At 35.9% G+C, this 22,862-nt stretch overlaps 1 protein-coding gene across 1 annotated transcript; it reads right to left on the reverse strand.

Annotated features, from left to right (window-relative positions):
* On the reverse strand, positions 1-2,988 carry LOC149421983 (uncharacterized). The gene has a single exon (XM_089634633.1). It carries the CDS (start codon positions 2,854-2,856, stop codon positions 1,285-1,287), a length of 1,572 nt encoding a protein of 523 aa, XP_089490759.1. The 5' UTR covers positions 2,857-2,988; the 3' UTR covers positions 1-1,284.
* Between the last annotated feature and the right edge of the window lie 19,874 nt (positions 2,989-22,862).

The raw sequence follows: 22,862 nt of genomic DNA on the forward strand, positions 1-22,862 counted from the left end.
TACGGTGGTACAAAATTGATTTATTCAATATGATACAATATTTACACTAATGCATATTTTAGAATATTAAATAAAAACCTATCCTAAAAAATAAAATTATTATTATAGGAAACATACTTTGAATACTGGACCTCCATGAATAAAAGAAGTTTTACAAATATGATATTAATGTAATGCAATTTTCCTTGACGTTGTTTCGTGACAAAAATAATTATGTTGTTATTTTATTGCAACAATATTAATACAATCATTGACTAAGTATTTTTCCTATTTGTTTCCGTGTAGCAGTCATTGAAAATCATCGTATTGATGCTGATTATCGCTAGGAGATATAACTTTATTGAATTGAAAATATAACTACACATGAAATAGAAATATAAACAATATAAGATAATTATTATTGATTAGACGACTACCAATTATCAAGTCAATGATTGTTAAACAATAAATTTCAAATACAACTTATTAATGATGGTTTAAATTGGGAAAACAATTGATGATTAGACTAATTACTTAAATTCATTGATACTATTATTAACGTAATATAATTGTTTCGAAATAATTACACGTTGGCAAAATGTGGTAAATGAAACACAAAGTTTTTTAAAAAACATTTGGTAATGTTTTGAGATTAACTTTTGATTTAATTTTTTCCAATAGAATACAGTGTTGGATATTTAATGCTTTTGTACAGCAACATTGCCCTATTGCAGTCGTGGAAAATAGTGTTATTTTGACTTGTATTCAATTACCACATTATATGAATGTGAGAGAATGAGTTAAAACGACTAGAACAGTTTTTGTTTTATTCAAAATTATATTGTAAAGTTCTGTAGGTTTCGAAATAACGATCACTTCTAAAAACAGATGTGTTTTAGTGTGCTGAGTAACTGCAACTTTCTTTTAATAGTTTGTCGGAAATATCACTTTAGAAACGGAGAAATAACTTTCACTTACACAAATAACTAGCGTGAACAAAAATGCAATCAGTATGGAAAAAATTAACTTTCTGAACATGTTTATAAATGGTAAAATAGCCTCTGGTTTATATTTATTTGGATATGTAGAAGTTGTTGATGCGATGCATTGCGATTTTTTAATTATTTATCTACAATACAGATAGCATTAAAGAAATAGAGGTTATTGCAAGCGAGATTCTAGCAAGTATTATTATAACGGTTAAATACAAATCACGTACACTCAGTGATTTAACTAATTGGTTAATTCCGGTTTAGGTGAAGCCCCGATTATCAGCGATGTCATGCGGTCACGTCGGCAGGGGCATCATTCTGGTGGCTTTACAGTGGTAGCATCATCTGCTGGAATCACAGTTGTTGTTGTTGTTGTTGTTGATGTGGATGATGTCGGTTCGAGTCCATTGACAACGGTTGTTGTAGAAGGTGTACTCAGAGGGATGACCTCTAAGGGAGGTTCAGGATCATTGTTCTCTACCCCGGGAGGATTCTCTACCCCCGCAGGATTCTCCGTCATATTCTTCGGAGCCAAACTGGACAGCGACTCGCAGGGAATATTCGTTACGACTTCCGTCATATTTTTAGTCAATACGGTGATGGTGCAATTCAATGGACTCGAGCTGTCAGGTACGAAGACAGGAACCGTGGAACCCTTGGCTAACTTCGCATCCGGAGAGAATGAAGTGGCCATGAAACAAGGAATCAACACAATGTCTGTGTCGTTGGCACTCGTCATTGTCAAGGTGCAGTTCACTAGGTCTTGCAGGATCGGGTCTGGCTCGTTAGGATGCGCGGGGTCAACCTTAGCATTAGGGTTGTCCTTGTTATAGTAATGGTTGTGGGTGGTGCTGCCACCAGATCTGGCCAGGTTCCAGACTGCCAGACCGGCTAATATAAGTCCAAACTTGTTACCACTCAAAAAACTCGATTTTGGTTTACCGTAATATCCACCCATGTTATTATATCCACCACCTCCGCCAAATCCGCCAAATCCACCGCCGCCAAATCCTCCCATACCACCGTAACCCTGTTGACCTCCATAACCTTGTTGACCACCATAACCCTGTTGACCGCCATAGCCCTGTTGGCCACCGTATCCTGGCATGCCACCGTAGCCCTGAGGTTGGTACGGTGGTGGATGTCCTTGGTTAGGATATGCTCCCGCCTGAGCGCCATAAGGGTTGTTATTGTACCCAGGCTGGTTGTTCGCGGGGTACGCACTGTGACCAGCGGGTACATTAGGGTTGTATGGCGGAGGCTGTCCCTGCGGGTTTCCGGACCCTGAGAGCCCGTTGCTGGCGGGGTAAGCGTGTTGCTGACCGGCAGCGTTGTTAGCGGGGTATGTGTGCTGTCCAGCGGCTCCAGATCCCGCGCTGTTAGCAGGGTAGGTGTGCTGTCCCGTGCCCGCGGCTCCTGTGCCTGACAGGCCAGGACTGGGCGGATAGGCGTGCGCCCCGCCCGCACCTTGAGCACCACTAGCACCTGACAAGCTGCCTCCAGCCGGAGGATACGCAGGCGGATTGTTAGGATTGCTCTGAGACTGTCCGACGTCTTTTTTCACGGCCGTGTCTTTGTTCACGTTCCACCCGACTGGAGTATCCGGTTTTTTAGGTGCTGGCTGCGGATGCGGTTGGGGAGCCGACGGTTGTGGTTTAGGCTTGACGGCCTGGCTGTTGTAGCCCGGGTAGCTGAGACTGGCGAGCCCCGAGTGGCTGAGCCCCGTGTTGGCGGGCTGCTGGGGCTGTGGCTGGCGGCGGCTGGAGCCCCGCGAGCCCTTGCTGCCCCCGCGAGAGGAGCCCCCTCGGGTCTTGCGCGGCTCGGCCCCATCCAGTAACAGGAGGCACACCACGACACACACGGCTAGTAAACTGAACGATCTCATCACTCGCGTTCTACTGACCGCCGCGAGGAGCACGCACCGTTCGACACAAATATGATTAATGGAATAATAGGGGTAAAACGACAATTGTCTCGTTAGCGAATCACAAGAGAAGGTACGAGAAGCGAGGAGCGAGTGACGTGCGACTGCGGCGGTCGGTAGAGGCCCCCTCCCCCCGACCGTCCCCCCACCAACCCCCCCTGAGCACCACTTACGGCAATGGCCCGAGGTCTCCCCCTCCCAGCAGTGAGTAGTCACTCCACATAATAACTTGTTTACTTTTTACTCCAAGAAGTCAAATAGCTTCTGTTTGTCGACGGTAGATTACAACTCTAATGGTCAAGTCAGTATTCAACATGCAGCATTATCCGTAGAGAAATCCTCAATACATTATAAAACAAACTAATTCATTATGACTCTATGATATTGCAAGAGATATATGATGCGGGATAACCACCATATTTCATCAGTTTCGTTTATGAGATGAAAACTTTTGATTTGAAAACGTTTTGTATTCGATTAACAGAGCATACGTAGCCAAACCGATAAACAAGTATTCACGTACGAAGTATTTATGATGGTGCCCATAGAATTGTAAACATTGGGTTACGATAAATACACGAAATGTGTCATATACGCTATGTGTCAAGAACACAAAGTTGCCTTGAAATTTCCCGACGAATTTCAAAGAGAAAACCGTCAAGAAACATGTCACATACAAGGAAAAACAGGTTTGTGTTTATCACGCGGAAATCACAAGAAGCATTATTTGACGCCTGATTCTGTAATTGATGCCTAGCATCAATAAGACGTCGCCATACAGGAATACACTGATATAACAACGACATTACAGTACAAATAAACACGTTATTGTCTTATAAAATTTACCCAAAATGTAGCAAACAAAAAACCGTGACCGGATAACTCATCAAAATGACAATTCAACACACCTTCAAAAATTAAAATGAAGTCATGAAAAGTGATGAAACAAAAACAAGGTTAAATAGGTTAAGTAGGTTAGGTTTATAGGTTAGTTTTTTTCATCGCTTTTAATGATTTTATATCATTCTCATGTTACCAATAAATCCTTGTTGTTCAAACGTTGTTCATGTTGACAAAGATAGACATTAAAATAATATTTGTGGCAGCGTTTATGTACTTAAAAGTTGCGGCGAATTACTACATTCTACATCACGTGTGTGACTGAGATGACAAGATACGCTTACTCGCTTACACCCACGGAACGCTGAATGAGACGACCTACTGTCAGTAGGTTTTCCTTCTTATACTTATGTGTAGTTAAGTTCACTCACTTTATTTTTTTTTCGACATTTAACCGTTTTCGGGTAGCTAAAAGCCTTATGAATAATTATTTATTAAAATAATTAGTAATTTGTGTGTATTTGCAGATGGATCGAAATTCCTGTTTTTTGCTCGTGAATTATTTTTGGACCTCTTAAATCACAGTAAGGTATTTTTCTGTAAAAAAGAACCTTGAACGACGTGCTAATGGCAATATAGTTGGTGACGGTGACCGGATAAATCATCACAATGATAATTCATCAAATCTTTAAAAAGTTATGGAGCCGTTCAAGTATTACGTAAGCAGATTTATTACAATAATTTACCCCCTCTTCCCCATTGTCACCAAAAGTAAGCAAAGCTCTTACCCCCCCTCCCATGCTTACGTAAAAATTGGTACCTATGTATATGCATTTTTCTGTTAATGTATTCTATTTTTTAAGCGAGTACCTAAACCATAGACATATGAATATTAGTAGACCTGCCCTAAGTGATTAAAAGCGTATTATTCCCCACTCCCCATACCGGTTCCATTGGAGCCGGCTGGGCTCGCGTATGGCTTCCCGTGAATCTTGAGAATGTGACGTCATCATTCTTGTTCGAACTAGCGTCGAGCTATGGTCGAGGCATTTTATGAAATAACACGGCAAAATAGTGGCTTGTGATATGAAAACTTGTAAAAATAGATGTGAAAAAGAGAATAAACCCAATTGTCGTATTACATTCCATATGTAAGCATCATTTTAAGCTTATTCACGTCGTATAATATATGAATCAGTTGTAGAAACATATACTATCACATCGAGCCAACATTGGTCTAATGTAGCGATTCTCAAGTGTGCGCATCGTTGTTACTGGGAAGTAAATTATGAACACTTATAAAAGTGTCTTAACTAAATACGTAAACAAAATATTCGACTCTGAAAATAGAAGAATTTTTTTTTGCCGAATTTGGACTTCGCAAATTTGTTCATAACGTGGCGAGTAATTTGCGCTCCCATGTAAAAATGTCTATTCATTCAAAAGCAGATTTTACTTTTAAGAACTAAATGGTGATATTATAATGCGAGATGCCTATATACTGTCAGATTGATTTATTGACGAATCACAGTCAGCTTTACCCCCTTCGTTCTTCAACAGTTGATTTTACCCCTCACCTTTAATTTCTAGTCTATATATTCATATGTCTGTGACCTAAACGTATTAATTATTTGTGGGAATCCCCGAATATGTATTCGGTTTTCAAACATAGACAAGGTGTGGGTTGCCAATGTGTAAAAAAAAATAACTACTGCTGAGCAGTACTGACGTAATCCCTATCTCGACCCCCCCACCCCCCATGTCATCAAAAATAAGCAAAGCAAAGACCCCCCTGCCCCCCTATAGTGCTTACATAATACTTGAACGGCCCCTATATAAAGTCATGGAAAGTGATGAAACAAAAACTTTACTAACTGGGTTAAGTAGGTTAGGTTAGGTTAGGTTAAAAAAATAAATTTCATCATTTCTAATGACTTTATATCACTTTTTAAAAGTGTGTTGAATTGTCACTGTGTTGAGTTATCATGGAACCGTTGGTGACAGCTTGTCTGAACGAATAAACTTATGTGCGATACTCAACGCAGTAAGTCTTAAGAGGAAGCTACAAGCCAAAAATGTGTATATTATTGGTATACCTTATATTATAGGTAATAGGCATTAAAATCGCTCGACAAACGGAGTCTAGAATCGTTCGATTTCAAGCACAAAACTGGTTTTTATTTATTTTGTAAATAATTTTATAAGAAAGCAAAAAAGTTAATCAAGTGAAACTGTCACAGATAATCTTAGCTATAATACTGTATTTTTTAAAGTTGTTTCCTTTACGCGTTCATACATTTATATTGAAAAAAAAAAATTTTAGTAGAGTTCATTTACATTTTTTATTGAGTAATTTATTATTTTATTTGTATTTTTCTCAAGCGAAAAGATAGGAAAACCTTCATTTTATCTAAAGCATATTTTTTGGTATTCATAATGAACACCAATTCGTTATAAAGATTAATCAAAATATTGATTTAGCATTAAACTTCGCCTTAACCTTCCAGCGGGCGCGTTGAGAAATTTCCCTTGAGCGGGCGCTTGTCGTAAATTTTACGTCATCGAGTTTTCTCCATGTAAGTGTTGTTTTCTTACACAAATGTTAGGGAATTTTTTTAAGAATATGAAAAATGATAATAGGCAGTTATTATTTGACTTTCTTAAAAAAAACGAAGCAACACTCTAAACATGTTAATATTTCAAAACAAAATATTCTATCGACCTATTTAGTCAGAATCTATATTCTCATCCTTTAATTGTTACAAACCACCTCAGCTGAAGAATGGTTCTTGCATGTAATTTACTGGCAACGGCAACACTTCATTGATGCTGAGGATCTTTTCTTATCCAGTGCACATAACCGACAAACACCGCGTTTTGGAAAGCTTCTGTTTTCTTCTTCTGTTATCGGTTAAACTGCCCGACCGTAATTCACTTTGAGAAAAACATTTATATCTTGCGGTAAATATTTGACATTTGATTTGACTCTAGCATAGCTCGAAGCTCGATGCTGACGACTAAGTGGTAAGAGTGGGGGAAGCGATAAGGCGCGTCTGTCGTAAATTTTACGACAGCGCGCCCGCTGGAAGGTTAAGTATGTCCACTGAATCTAGTTCAGTGAAACCATGTGCATTGTCTTAGTAACCAATCTTTACCTTTTAATTCATCTTAGCTGTACATCTACTTCAACTAAAATTATGTGACTAGCTAGCCTGCTTGATTCACTGTACCCGGATTGAGGTGATTTCGGCTTAATAGACCCGGCACTTAGTTCTACTTGGTATTCTGTACGCCAAAGTATTAAAAAAATCACTTTCAGTCAAAGTAATTTGCATTCTTATTTTCCTTGATTGTGATTTGCAAGGCGAATTGCTGACTGTAAAGCACGTACATATTATGTAAATGATTCTGTGTTGGCGGTGAATCATCATGATTACAATATCATCATCATAAAACTTCTCAGAATTATCAACCTATCAACTAACAGCTACCAACCGTGGACAGATCGTGAAAACTTATTTTGCCGCTCACTGGAGAAATTAATTATTGGACAATAAAGTTTTTGCTAACGTAGCAGCAATGATATGGTATATTATATTCTAAAATCCATTGAAATTAGTTCGACGGTGATAGGGTCATCATATACAGGGTGTATCGGCACGCACCCGACAAACTTTAACCAGCTATTCCTTAGCACATTTGGAGTAAAAAATGTTATGGGCACTTTGCTATCCGGTAACATTTTTTTTAATAAAACATTTACTATTCATATTTTCACCACAAGTCACCAATGTTTTATCCTTTTTCAAAGTTTGAAAACCCGTCTGGCAATATTTTGTTCGAGTTTTGTTGAATAATGTACGTACGTACCTACGTTGGCGCGCTTTTACAATCACAACTAAATGGCACGGCACCATTCGTCTCATTTTTAACTATTATTATTTAGTGTAAACGAAAGAGCGAGGACACTTTTTGACACACTTGCTAATAACAGCTGTTGAACACGAGAAACAAGGCAAATAACAGTGACGGAGTGTGGATTTTTTTATTTATTTTTTGTTTTTAATGGAAAAAATGTTACCGGACAGCAAAGTGCCCATAACATTTTTTACTCCAAATGTGCTAAGGAATAGCTGGTTAAAGTTTGTCGGGTACTTGCCGATACACCCTGTATAATAAAATCATTTATATTACTTTGCTAGCAGTCCACAATGAAGTACTAGTACCTATCCTGATGTATGGCAGTGAGGCATGGAACTAACAGAGGAAGGACGAAAGCAAACTGAATGCTGTATAAATGAGATCCCTGAGGCGTATGTGTGTAAAACCATGTATCATCGTGCGAGTAATGTGTAGATTCGCAAATAACGCAAGGCTGATGTAAGCAGAGTGAGTAAGTTTAAGAAAGGGACGTTCAGATAGTTTGGGCATACAGAGCGAATGAACGAAGAAAAGAGTGTAAGGAAAATATATGACGTGATGTTAATGGTAGAATAAGTCGGGGATTGTGATTTGTTAACCCTTTCAATAACAGAGTTCTTACTCAGGAACATGAAGAAAAAAAAATATCCCTTGATTTTGTGAAACAAAACGTCCCATATTTTGCGTATCGCTTGTGGAGGTTATTCATCGTTTCGTCTATTTTTTCTTCTAGGTTGTAATATTAATTTCAGCGACAAATACATTTACAAATCCGACAATATAACGACATATAAGGATCTAAGCGGATTTAAGCTGTTGTGCTTGAAATGGGATCCATTATAATTTTTATGTTTTTTTTAAGTTATCTTAATTTTTATGCATTTTACACTGTAAAATAATATTTCTTTTAGAATTAAACAATTGTTTTTTATGATAGGGTTTTTTTAACGCCAATATAAAATAACACCTTGAGAGCTAAAAATAAAAAAAATAAAAATAATTAGAAAAAAATCAAAATTAGTAGGTAAAAAAATATTTTTAAACACAAATTTTTTTAAAATAATTATTAAAGGTGCATAAATATATACGTGGAAGCAAAAGAGAGGTGCTGAAAGGCTTAAAAACTAAAAATGGGAAACCATACCCGACTTCTTCCACACTCTTTTCTCCTGTTGTCTAACAATAATAGAGCAATCAATATATTAGCGTTCTATTTTTGACATATTAAATGCACATAGTAGATAGACGTAACTCGTTTTAGGAATGACGGTTTAAGGTGAAAATAGTGACATTTACGTATACAAGATTTTAAAAAACCACCCCATCTCCTTTTCCCACCTCTTAAAGAAGAATTTTGATGATTCTTGTTGAAATTTTGCACACCTGACGTTCAAAATTAATAAGAGGAAAATTACTTTCACTCTCCACCTCTGATTTCTAAAAACTCTGTGTACAGCCCGTGCAACGCCGGGACCTCAGCTAGACCTCTAATAAATGTTACATCAAAGTAAATAAGGATAAAATAGCAACTTTAAAACAATACAATGTGCATTTTTTTCAATATTGTGTCCTCTGTGTGCAAAATGGTATCTTCACCAAGCAAACTTCCTAATAAAAATGTCTTTATCTGAAGTGACCTGACAGGTAAGTATGTTTCCTATATCTTTTTCATAGTAAGTCATATTGTGATCATGCCCTTGAGGTGATATTATTTCAAAAAGGGCGCTATATAAATTATCCAATTTTTATTTTTCCGATTTTATGTCCGGGTTAAATCTTCCCCAAAGGAAAAACTAAACCCTTCCACACACTTTTCCACAAATGATCATCTAGTCAATCAACACTATGTAAGTGCATTATATAAGCAAAATAAATAGAAAACGATACAAGAACAACACGTCAACTCACCAGAGATCAAATGGGAAAATAATCCACCAACTCCAGATATTTTTATATCAGAGGGTTCGGCTCGGTAGAACTTCTAACAGGGCCTATAAATCCTACTACTGATCCCTCAACATAAATATTTAAAAAAATCTTTCATTATTCTACATGTATTCAAAATTACCGACTTTTGCATCTTTATATATAAATTTTTTGATAGATCTAATACGCCTAAATTTTTAATGAGAGAGCTAGGTGTAATGCCAGTAGCCGAAATAACGAATGGTAATATTTTTATAGTCTGAGAATGCCAAATTCTTTTTATTTCATTTCCTAAATCTGTTTTTATGATTACTATTGTAGGTATAACTGCTTTAGAGTTGGGATCTTTTAGAGCCAGCACTTTTTATGTAAAGAAATATCATGCTTTCTAAATTCTGCCACAACGGTACCTAGGTATAATCTTAGTCAAAGACAGTTTGTTTAGGTCGTGTGGGCTCTTTTGTTTGGTTTGCCTATTATTTGCTGTCTGAAACTTGTTTTTCATCGTGCCAATATGATCAACGTTCTCAGGAAGATAAAAATTGCTCACAAAAAACCACAACAAAACAGTTTTTTTTTAATATATTTTTTTATACGAGTATTTTTTTAAATCTATTTAAGGTAGAGAAATGTCTGGATTTTCAGATCTGATCACCAAACACGGTACCTATGTAGGTATTCGGGTTTTTTTATTTTCATATGTGATTCAAAACGATACTGACTGTAAAAGGGTTATAATAACTTTTGGGCGTCTAATAACTAATTCCGTAATAGAATCATCTACTGATATGATATAAATTAATAAAAACCTCCAGGAGAGAAAGAAAGACATTACTACTTTTCTCGTTCCTGAAATATGGACGTTTTACACGATGCTTTTTTACATCCAGTTTCCAAAAAAAAAAGTGTTCTATTTTGAAACCGATTTTCGTTCAGTTTAAGATGGCGTGCCTACATAACTTGACATCTTGGCGTCTATCATTGTTTTACGTAAGTATTTTAGGTGTTATATTTAAAATATTTATAAAAAAAATCAATGCGTTTATTACTGATTATGGACGTGTATTCATGTTCGGTATTTTTCATAATTCGTTGACGGCAACAGCAAAGGCAAATGACAGATAATTCACATGATCTTTGGTTATGTTTAAAGTGTTGCCATTTTTTGACGATTTAATACCGTCCCAAAATATTATTTCTTCTCATGTACAAAATCGCGAGTGTGAAAATAATTATCGCTTAAAGCAAATACTTTTTATATGCGGTTTCCATATGGGGATCGGTATGAAGAAAATCGTCGTGTAAAACATCCACTAACCTCTCTAGTGCAGACTTATCCTTGGATATATCCAAAAAATCATTTTTCTGAATATAACTATTCTGGAGAAACTACTTATAGTATTTTTTATAAATTTATAAACGCATTATCTGGTAATTAGGTACAATTTACAAAAAATCATTTCGTAAAAAAACAAATAAGTATTTACGAAAATGGAATCAGCTGGAGGATGGCTCAAATTTAGATTCGAGACACCAAGAGATAATACTGTATTTTGTCCTAATAGATAAATACCAAGTAATCCTATTACAAAAACGTGATTCTGTAATCCGTTAGTCGACAGTCAAAAGTTACAATATTCAGTTCAATGCGTATTGCTAAACACTAAGTCACGAGGCGACGGAACTCCAGGGCTGGACTGGGAATTAGAATGGGGAAAATTATCTTATTTATTTTTATAATAATATCAACTTGATTATGTTGCGTCGACTACCATAATACGGACATGTGTCTAGTGTGGTAGTCGAAAAGCATCTAAAAAACCCGTATCCAAATATTATGAAAAAAGAAAAAAAAATCTGCAAATAAAATGGTTTAATTATTTATTTTTTTACGTTAACTCCAATACTGTCATCTTTGAGTCCCGCTAGAGAGGTTAAAGGTCTTCTTCAACCAGTGTCTCCCGATTCGACTTGCCACGTAGTACGTAAGTAGACGATTCCACCGCCAAGACCTAGACAAACCCCATTTAATTTATTTATTTATTGGATAATTTGTATAGCGCCGCTTTTGTGAGATATCACCTCAGGGGCGCTTTACAGTTGATGCAGGTATTACAGAAAATATAAATATTACAAAAATAGAGTGAAGTTAAGTTAAGTAAAATGAAGTATAAGAACAGGTGACACGAAGATAGAAGATGGAGACTCTGCAGCCAGAATCCTAGATGGTGAAGAAACTGGGCCAGCTGCTGCAGCGAAAGAGTCCACCGCGTCCACCAACAGTGCCAGCACGAGGTTCGTCATCCGTCCAGGTATGTGTCTGCTGCTAATAAAGCGCTGACACACTATCCTCTCACAGATACCAGACCTTGGCAGCACCGCTGTGACGTTCTACGAAGATAGAAGATGGAGACTCTGCAGCAAGAATTCTAAGTGGTGAAGGAACTGGACCAGCTGCTGCAGTAAGAGAGTCCACCGCGTCCAACAACAGCGTCCAGGTGTGTATCTGCTGCTAATAAAGCGCTGACACACTATCCTCTCACAGATACCAGATCTTGGCAGCACCGCTGTGACGTTCTACGAAGATAGAAGATGGAGACTCTGCAGCAAGAATCCTAAGTGGTGAAGGAACTGGACCAGCTGCTGCAGTAAGAGAGTCCACCGCGTCTAACAACAGCGTCCAGGTATGTATCTGCTGCTAATAAAGCGCTGACACCTCACATAGATAAGAGACCCTGGCAGCACCGCTGTGACGTTCGGCAAGTCCATCATTTATCTCCATGTAATCCTGTTCCTGGTAATTGTTGAAGTGGTGCATTCTGCCCGCAATAAAAAGCGACGGTTGGGGTAATAAATTACCCTGGGATTAGTAAAAAAAAAACTTGCCAGGGTCCAAGCTTGCCCTGTTTCCGAGAATTTTTTTGAAAACATCTGAAGTGCATTTACCGATCGCCGTTCGTTTCGAATGTCCAATATTTTTGAGCAAATTTCCGAATATTCACTTTTAAAACACGGCACTCAAATCACATATTATAAAGTTCTAATAATTATTAAGTTTATTTTTATTTAAGTTCAAATGTTGATTGATTGATTTTTAAAATAATTTCAACGGGATGTTGCCTCATTTCCCTTGCAAATACTAAAAAAAAAACACACAGCGGTTGGAAGAAGCGCTAACCCCTGCTAAGTCATCAAACGTAGCGAACCACTTGGGATGACCTATAGCAGAAGTGTTGGTTATCCAATAAATGGTTTCCGGGGCGGCAGTTCCCATTCCCGTCTCTCAAATTGAAATACTCTTTCGTTTGTTTGTTTGATAATATATTTAGCACTTTATAGGCAACAATAATGCACATTTTACTATGCTTACGTAATATGTAACGTTACTGTCACTTCACTTATTCATTTTGTTTAAAAAATTATTGAAAAAATTTCCAAACTTTGATCGGAGAACTGTTTGGCGGTTCAATGGAATAATTTCATATTAAATTTTGGGAAAAGAAAGTTTGGTGTTCCCTCTTTATAAATCTGTTTATATAATATGTCTGAAAATGACAGTAAAGGAGATATGACGATTTTTATGAGTGCCGGATTTAATGGTACCTATTGGTTTTAATCATAAAAAAACCACTCAGTTTTAATGGTACCGATTGCAACGTATGATTTGTATTGCCCGTAGAATGTCTATTCAATACTTACAAATCATTAATCATGCTATGAATTTGAATGGAGGAATAATCAAGATAGCATAATTAGCGCCATGTATTATTAGTAGTCCCACCAGCGGCGGCACGTACCAAGGGTCAAAAAGTCAATGACTAATTCTAATTTGTTTGAAAATGTACCGCGAGATAGCGGGCAGCGGCGAGTGGTGACATCTGACGTTCCAAATTGAAGTTCTCTTTCCCACACACCTATGATTGGCTGCACGAACCTAAAAAGCCTTGGACGAAGCAATTCAAGAATAATTTTAAGCCGCGGGGTGAGGGGCAAGATGTATGGAAAATGCCAAAACATAATTAATTTTTGTTTAATAACATAAATGATTGCATTATATTACAAACTAATTTGAGAAATCTTTTTGAATGGTGCTCTATCAACAAACTTGCATTGAACATAAAGAAATGTCAGTTCATTAATTTTTACAGAATAAATAATCCAATATTTTTTCAATATACATTAAATGATAAAAACTTAAATTGCGTCAGTGAAATTATTGACCTAGGTATATTGTTCGATAGCAAACTAACTTTTGTGTATCATATTAATAACATTATCAATAAGGCTCTTAAGACTCTTGGATTTGTTTTGAGAATTTCAAAAGACTTCAATAATTTAGGCACATTTATCATGTTGTACAAAACCCTTGTTAGATGCCAACTAGAGTATAACTCTACATTATGGTCTCCCTTTTACAATATTCACTCCGATAATATTGAAAAGATTCAACATAAGTTCTTGAAGTAAGTATATAAACTATAAATTGCATATTCCTGTAGAAAACATTGATTATAACTACTTACTAGATAAATTGTCCCTATTAAAACTTTCTGAAAGAAGAATAAACACAGATTTAATAGTACTACATAAAATACTTCATTACAAAATTGACTGTCCTGAGTTACTCCAATTAATCAGCATCCACATACCCAAAAGATCTTGCCGAAATTTACTACCCTTTTATTATTACAACACCAGGACACTGTCTTATCAAAATTCCCCAATTCCAAGACTTCACAGTCTCGGAAATAAATACTCTGATCTGAGAGATATATTTCATCTTAAAAATAATCAATATAAATATTGTTTATTTCAATTCTTTTATAGATCGAGAAACAAATAGACATCTATAATTTCCGCAATATATATATTTTATTTTTATTTTGAATATCTATTTATGTGAGACTTCTTATCATTTTTACTAATGTATCTTATTTTATTAGATTCTTTTGTTGTAACATTTAATTTTTTTTTTCTTTTTTCGTTGTATTATGTTTCCTTTATTGTTTTAATTTTGTAGAATCTATAATAACTGTGATACTCTACTATTAAACTTTGTAGTGTGTAAAAGCCCATTAGGGCGTGTAATAATAATAAATAAATAATAATAATAATGACATATCACTTTCCTTGTCTCAACAAATTCCCAAAAAATAAGCCGTTATAACTGCATTAACAACCTAAATATAAAATAATAATAGTCCATTTAAATCACACTGATGCTCTAACCAGGGATTTTTAGGTCCATGATTGGCTGGGTCAATTTGGCAACATAATAATTGGCGTGAGGGAGACAACACGATGAATATTATGCATTTAAAAGAGATGGTTTGATAAACGTAGGTTGGTTTGCACATTGAACGCTTGTCGCATGAAACAATTTATGTAATTTGACCAATTTGACTCACGTACTCTTGTGAGTGGTTTATTTATGTCTTGATTTATACGAATTTATGTAACTCTTTATGTATATGAATTGTATTTAGGTCGATGGATGCATATAACAAATATAAGCGTATACTTATCACAATATCAAATAAAGATTAGTGGCATATATTGTTTTTTCAAATGAACTAACACTTCTGGACCCATAAGGTGCCTCTGAGTCCCACCCTGTTACAACCGTAATTTTTTCACGCTCTCCACTTTTGAATCGAATTTCTATTATTTATTTCAACATCATTTTCGTCACCAAAATGTCATTTCAATTGTTTATGTTTATTTATTTACAGTTATTGCACTTGAGTAGGTAGGTACCCACGAAAACTTTATTGTTTAGCAAGCGTGAAATTGTTAACTTAACGATATTATTCTACCGTAAATAAGTCTAAAAATAAAACAATTTTAATGTTTTAGAGGCATCGTTTTATACTTACTCAACTATAGTATAGGGTTTTCCAATAAGACGTGTTAATTTGATATTTAATCTTAAAAGATCAATGGTTTCGTTGCTTGTGTGGCACGTAGCGCCGTCTTCTTGGAAGTAAACGTTGTCCAGATCAATACAATCCAATTCCGGCCATAAAAAATCATTAATCATCTCTCGATAGCGCAATCCATTCACCGTAACTGTTGCTCCAGCCTCATTTTCGAAAAAGTAAGGTCCAATGACTCCGCCGGACCATAAACCGCACCAAACAGTCACACTTTGAGGATAGAGAGGCTTTTTAACAATAACTCTTGGGTTTTCCGAGCCTCAGATGCGACAATTTTGCTTGTTGACGAAGCCACCGAGGTGGAAATGGGCCTCATCACTCAAGATGATTTGCATTTGATTCACTCAAGTGAATTTTGATAATTTCAATGCGTTGTTGAAGCGTGTATCGTTCCATTTTTATTAATGGCGTAGTTTCTACTGGTCAACTGTCAAAAAATGACAGCTTTAAAAGTAACATCTACCGAAATAGCGGGCTATTCAAAATAACACCTCTTATTGGAAAACCCTATAGAAATAACGCACATAAAATCAACCTGTAAAAAACAAAGTTTTTTTCACTTTCAATTTTCCTCTTAGTTGCGCCATCTGTTGCACAGGCTAATAGCCAATTTCAAAGATTTTTTTTCGGTGTGACTGAGGATTGAACCTACCTCTCGAGGGACTGGCTCTTAAACTGCAGTAAAACTCATCTTCTATATCACTAATCGGTGCCATGCAGAAAAATTCGAGGATCTAGAATCGTTTTATCAGTGTATTTTTATGTTTATCTTAAAAAATAATAAAAAATTTAATTTGACTGAGGATTTAACCTTCTTCCCCGGGTCTGTAGCTAACACCTAAGCGAAATCCTAATTGGATAGTACCAACATTTATGTCGTATATTAGATAACTATTGTAAATTTATATTGTCACCCAATTTCATAAAAATGCGCGTGTCCACGCGATTGAGTGCATGAGTGCCAAACGTTGAAAGAATGCATTGTCATCGACAATGAGTATATCTGCCGAGTTTCAGCTCGATCGGATGTCGGGAAGTGGGTTATTTTCCAATTTCAAAAAGTTATTAAATGTCATATTTGTCGATCTCATATTTCAAATTCAGAATTAACAATATTATCTTGCAACAATTTTTTTACCATATGTTTCGCAGCTACCTTTTTGAATGATTACAACTTCCTAATGAATTGGTTTGTAACCTAAATAGTGTCTCGGATAAATATATGCGATTTTGCTAATTATAATAATTATGTCCCAATGGTCGAGTGGTTAAAGACGCTGTCCCGATAAGACAGAGATTCTTGGTTCGATTTCCAGTTGTTACCGTTATCTTTTTTATTTTTCCGTGTCTTTTTCTGTTTCATTTTTCTTTTAGATTTATTAGTTTCATCTTCTTCTTCAATTTTGTATAACATTGATAGATATAACCTTCAAAAGTTTGGTACAGTAAAAAAAAGTGGGTGTGTCAAGCCTACGCAAGACAGAAGTGAAACTTCTAGTATTCCTCTCTCTCTATTTTCATTTCATCAAAAATTAAATGAATTAATTAAATGAACTACAACTATAAATGTAAATGTAAACGCAACACAAAACGCGAACACAACTTATCACAGCGGGAGCACGCTGCTAACTGATTCACTGGCCGTGGTGGGCGTGGCCGCGCAAGTGCGCTACCGGCCGACCTGCTAAACCGAACTCGTATCTCGCTCGTAACTCAAAGCAAAACGTTCGTGAGCGGCTCCCCCACCTCAACAAGCGCATATGGTGAGAGAGGGACAGTGAACGGTGAGCGGTGGTGGGGGTACCCGCATTTTCGTGTCGATCCTGACTCGGTTTTACTCCGTCCCCGAAAATCCATTACGCGCCTAAAGAAGTTTCACTTCAAAAATTGAATTTTCAAACCATTTATTTTAAAGCATAAAACACATTATTCTACGACATACCTAACGTATCATATAAGTACATGTTTCTATTTGAATACAATCCATGTTTATATAATCATTGTGATTGTTAAATACATCCATAGATCTTTCTGCAGATTCCATTTGTGTCCTTGGTGTAACATACGGGACATTTGGCAGGCACTAAAATCATATTCCTGGATGCAAATTGTTGAATTTCCTCTGCAATTCCGGCTTGCTTCTTCAGGTTCCCATCGATAATGGTATTTTGCTCTTCGTTACAACCGAAGGTTCCATCAATGTTGTGTCTTGGAATCGCACTGCCTTCTCCCACAGGTACTAAGCAAAGTGACACCAAGGCATAAAAGAAAAATGCCATCTTGAAATAATCCATTTTGTTCCTTTTTAAAAGATTAATCGGTGGTTTTAGCGGAATAATGAACTTCTGTCAAACGCAACAACAATAACAACTGTGAAGTTAGGCGACAAATAAATAATAATGTATTGGGTATTGTCCTGCAGCTGAGAGCTTGTTGTTACCTCTCTCTATGGTTAAATGCGTTGTTTATGAGAAAGAGGGAGAGGTTATAAAAGATCTATATATCACAACTTACCTTATTTGAATTGGGTTCCATGATATATTTGATAGAATCGATTCAACGAGAACAGGATTTTGAAGAGATAGAAACCCAAAAGTTGAATAAACTTCTCTTTCGCTCTATGAAATAAACCATGGAGTAGAGAAAAAAGAACTCAAGAACTTTTGCTTGCAAATAAAGGACGGGTTGTTTCACAGAAATTCTAATGTAACATTGTCATCAAATGGCCACTAAGCGCCATTTTCTTTTTTGACAGTTGGATGGTCTCCGTTAAATGCCGATTCTAAGTTCCTTTCAGCTTTTGGACAAATTGTGATCAGCAGAAGAGGACAACTATACTTTAACGCATTTAGTACAGGCATTTAAGGGGGACTTTTCAAATTAAAAAAAAAGCAATATGTTGGCGAATGGCCATTTGATAACGTCACACATCTGCGAAAGAACTGGGCCTAAGTGTCATCATGTCAAAAATGGAAGCGTTTGTTTTGAAAATAGAGACAAGCGGTAAAATACCTACCTACAATATAATATGTTTAACAGAAAACTGTTTTAATTGCTATTTTTAAAACTGGAACTGATTAATCGAGAAATCGGACTAGACTATGCGTGATTTTTCACGGGTCTAAATAATATAGTAATTTAATAATCTGTCGACGGGAGCAAGAAATATCATAGGGAAATTTCAAGTATCCGCTAATGTGCTAAATGTCAACATAATCTATCTCTCTATATAAATAAAAATGTAAATGTTCGTTTGTTCAAAATCCTAAAAATCCGAAATTTCTTCACCGATTGCTTTGAAATTTTGACACAACTTTACATTCGAATACGCGTGTGTTTTTATATATTATTTTCTATATTATATAAATGTCACCTGTGATAGGTAAAGACATAAACATAAACAACAGCGCCATCTGTTGGACGTAAAAGCAAAACGCGCTATTGTTTCTATCTGCACAGACTGAGCCACCGCAACACGTGGCGGGGTAAAGCTAGTAAAAAATAATAATAAACGTCTAAACGTGAACCTGCCGACAAGATAAACAAACCAGGAGCACATAAATATGATTGGGTAATTCCTTTGTTTCATTTTTATTTTATTTGGAAAAATAACAGTTATAATTATTACAAGGTATGGTGTAGTAGGTGTTAATTATTTAACCAATAATAGATTTTCACTTAGGTATTTTAATTATTTAGTGAATATATATAATATTTATGTAAGAAAAAAAGTTACATTAGCCTATAGGGATGGGATGGCGGAAGGGAGGGGTATGGGATGGATCTAGTCTGTGTAATGTGTAGCATGTACGTATGTGTATTAATAAAAAAATTATAATGATAGTATCTAATAGTATTATTGTCCCAGCGTCTGGACGATGTAGGCCCTGTGATTGGTCAAATTCAAATTGTGTTTAAATAAGACTTTAAACATTAAGACACGATTTCATACTGAAATAGAATCGCCACATGTAATACGATATTTCTTAAAAAATATCGTTTCTGCTCATACAATTTTTGGATAATATCGAAGAAAATATGTTTTAGAAAGTTCATGATCCATTGGATTAATTACATTACAGTGAAAATTATCCACAATTACGTGATTACGTTTGACGTTTGACGAAAAAAGCACGCGTTCATTCAACATGGCCGATACGCACCGTGTCAATAGATAGCCGACAGAGCGCTCCTCTGGCGGTGAAGGAACGAACCGAAAGTGGCTGGCGCGAATATTTAAATATGCAAAATTACTTGACCTTTAACAAGCGTTTTATAAAAAGATTTCTTCTGGAAGTTTATTTAAACTTTGCAATGGCATCTATAATATTATTATGCGATCGTCTGGACGGTCTGGGCCCTCTGATTGGTCGAATTCAAATAATTTTACCATAATTTACTCTATGCAAATATTATTTTGGTATTTTGGTTTCTTTTACAAGTAAGGAAATATTAAAAAAAAGGTTATTATAGGTTAGGATAGGCTATGTTGGGTTATGCTAGGTTAGGTTAGATTAGGTTGGATTAGTATAGTTCAAGTTAGTTTATAGATAAGGTTAGATTAAGTTGGATTATTATAGGTTAGGATAAGTCAGGTTATGTTAGGTTAGGTAACGTTAGTTTGGGTTATTATGGGTTAGGTTAGGTTAAGTTATTATAGGTTAGGTTGGGTTTGTATAGGTTAGGTTAGGTTAGTATAGGTTAGGTTAGGATTGGTTCGGTTAGGTTAGGTTGGGTTAGGTTGGGTTAGGCTAGATTGGATTATTATAGGTTAGGTTAGGATATAGGTTAGGTTAGGTTGGATTATTATAGGTGAGGTAAGCTTAGGTCAGGTTAGATTATTATAGGTTGGGATAGGATATAGCTTAGGTTGGATTATTTTAGGTTAGGTTAGGACATAGGTTAGGCTGGATTATTATAGGTTAGGCTGGATTATTATAGGTTAGGTTATTTTATTATAGGTGAGGTTAAATAAAATAATAGTCAAAAAATCATTTGTGCTAAGTAGGCACTATTTTGCCGGAATATTGTATTACATTATATTTTTTTAATTTACGTTTTTCAATTGTCTCTAGCCGCTCATTTCAGGAATACCGAAAAAAGAAAATGTTATCAACAGAAATTATTCAGGCTGTCATCCCATACAGCGAAAGCGAATTTTCATTTTACGTTATTAAAAATTAAAAAGCTAAAATTAAAATTTTCCCAAATGCTGTTCGATTCCTTTTATAGTAATTAAGGTAAATCAGAAGGTATTATTTAAAAATATTTCCTATTTTCCGTGTCCAGCGATTCTGAATATTTACCTATATTAATTTACCTTTAGCCATTTAGGCAATTATTCGGGAAAGGTAAAGTTTTACCCGAACAACTGTCATTCTTATTATGCCTAAACGCCTTCCTGTTCCGTGTTTTAACAATATATACTCACCCTCTCTCTGTGAATGACCTAATATCTACCTATTAAATGTAACTGTTGTTAGTATCACTTAAACTGGGCGAAGCCCAACCAAGTGCCGCCCGCAGGGCCTAGCAGAAAAAAACCCGCGGAGCGGGTTTTTAACTGCTAGTAATTATTTATCGATTTTAGGTTTGAAATTGTGGGGTGCTGAGTTAAATAAGTCCAATTGAAAAATTCAAGATGTTGTGTAGAAGCCACATAAAACGAGAAAAAACATAGAATATTAATATGTAAAAATAATTAGTCATTTGTAAACTTAAATGTACAAATTGCTAAAATAAAATTAATAAATAAATAATTCACTGTATGAAGTATTCAAATTGTATGAAGCACGGTGAATAAAAGCATTTTGTTTTGACTTCGTGTTACATTGAGGGATGTTTAATGTATTGTGTGATTTTGTCTGGTTTGTCCGATGGATAGGTACTCTTAATTGAATTCTTTCTAGTAATTCCGGGCAATCCTATCACAGAGGTGGCAATTTTTTGTAAAAATAGTACGTCTGCGGAGTTTCTACGACTTTCCAGTGACGAAATCCTGAAAAACGCTGCTGACTCCTCGTGACTCAGACGAGGACGATAGGCCCGAAAATCAAGGTATCGTAGAAAAAGATATTGCACTTTCTCAATCCTTTCTATGTGTGACTTATACGTGGGATTCCAGACTTGAAAGGCGTACTCCAGAGAATATGCGTACATACGCAAAGTACAGCATTTTCATGTTTTTTTTTTTTTTTTAATTTTTGCAGGTTCTAAGTACAAAGCCAAGTACCTTGGAAGCTTTTGCAACCATGGATTCGATATGGCGCTCAAAAAGTAATTTCGGATCTAACACTACTCCCATGTTTATTATTATAAATATTTAATGCTCAGCGACAGTAGTTTTTAAAAATCACATAACAAGGAAACCATTGACCTTTAAAAAATAAATAAATGTATTTTTTAAATTTTCCAGTTATTTTCGTACCAATTAAGATGTTGGATAAGATGACTTTTTGGTAAAGGTCCGTTTACACGCAGCGACTTGCATGCGCAATCAGTTTGTGCAAAAAAGCACGGTACCTACACTGTGCGGAATCCACACGACAGCGTAATGCATGCGCAAACAGTTTGCGCAAAAGTCGCAATCATTTGAAGTGCAGGTATGCAAGCCTATTGTGCAAAATAAAGAAAATTTAGTTTGCTCAAATTAAGGTGCAAGCCGTTTGCGCGGTATACCGTTTTGAAGTGAGATCGAGTGAGTAAACGAACATTTAAGAAGTGTTTAGCTAAGAAGAATGAAGATATTGTGATTTTTAATATAGGTACACTAACTTGGTAAATGTGTTTATTCGCGCATATATAAAGTTACAGAGTTAAAGTTGAATCACTTGCACCATGCACACGTCATAACCATTTCCATACAAACTTTCACAATATAAAACGTATCTTGAAAACGCAATATGTAGACAGCGCACTCCATAGACTAAATACGACATACAAATACATCAATGGCACACTCATTACATACAGGGTGTATCGGCACGTACCCGACAAACTTTTAACCATCTATTCCTTAGCATATTTGGAGTAAAAAAAATTATGTGCACTTTGCTGTACGGTAACATTTTTTTTAATAAAAAATTTACTATTCATATTTTCACCACATGTCACCACTGTTTTATCCTTTGTCAATGTTTGAAAACCCATCTGGCAATATTTTATTCGAATTCCATTGAATAATGTACGTGTGTACCTATATTGGCGCGCTTTTACAATCACAACGAAATGGCACGGCACCATTCGTCTCATTTTTAACTATTATTATTTAGTGTGTACGAAAGAGCGAAGACGCTTTTCGACATACTTGCTTATAACAGCTGTTGAACACGAAAAGCAATGCCA

Source organism: Hesperophylax consimilis, chromosome 8 (genome assembly GCF_061612785.1).
Source record: "Hesperophylax consimilis isolate HC1 chromosome 8, BYU_Hcon_1.0, whole genome shotgun sequence".
Lineage (NCBI taxonomy): Eukaryota > Metazoa > Arthropoda > Insecta > Trichoptera > Limnephilidae > Hesperophylax > Hesperophylax consimilis.

What these genes read in the sequence shown, in the direction of transcription:
- LOC149421983 (XM_089634633.1), bottom strand. Translation starts at nt 2,856, where the DNA reads ATGAGATCGTTCAGTTTACTAGCCGTGTGTGTCGTGGTGTGCCTCCTG.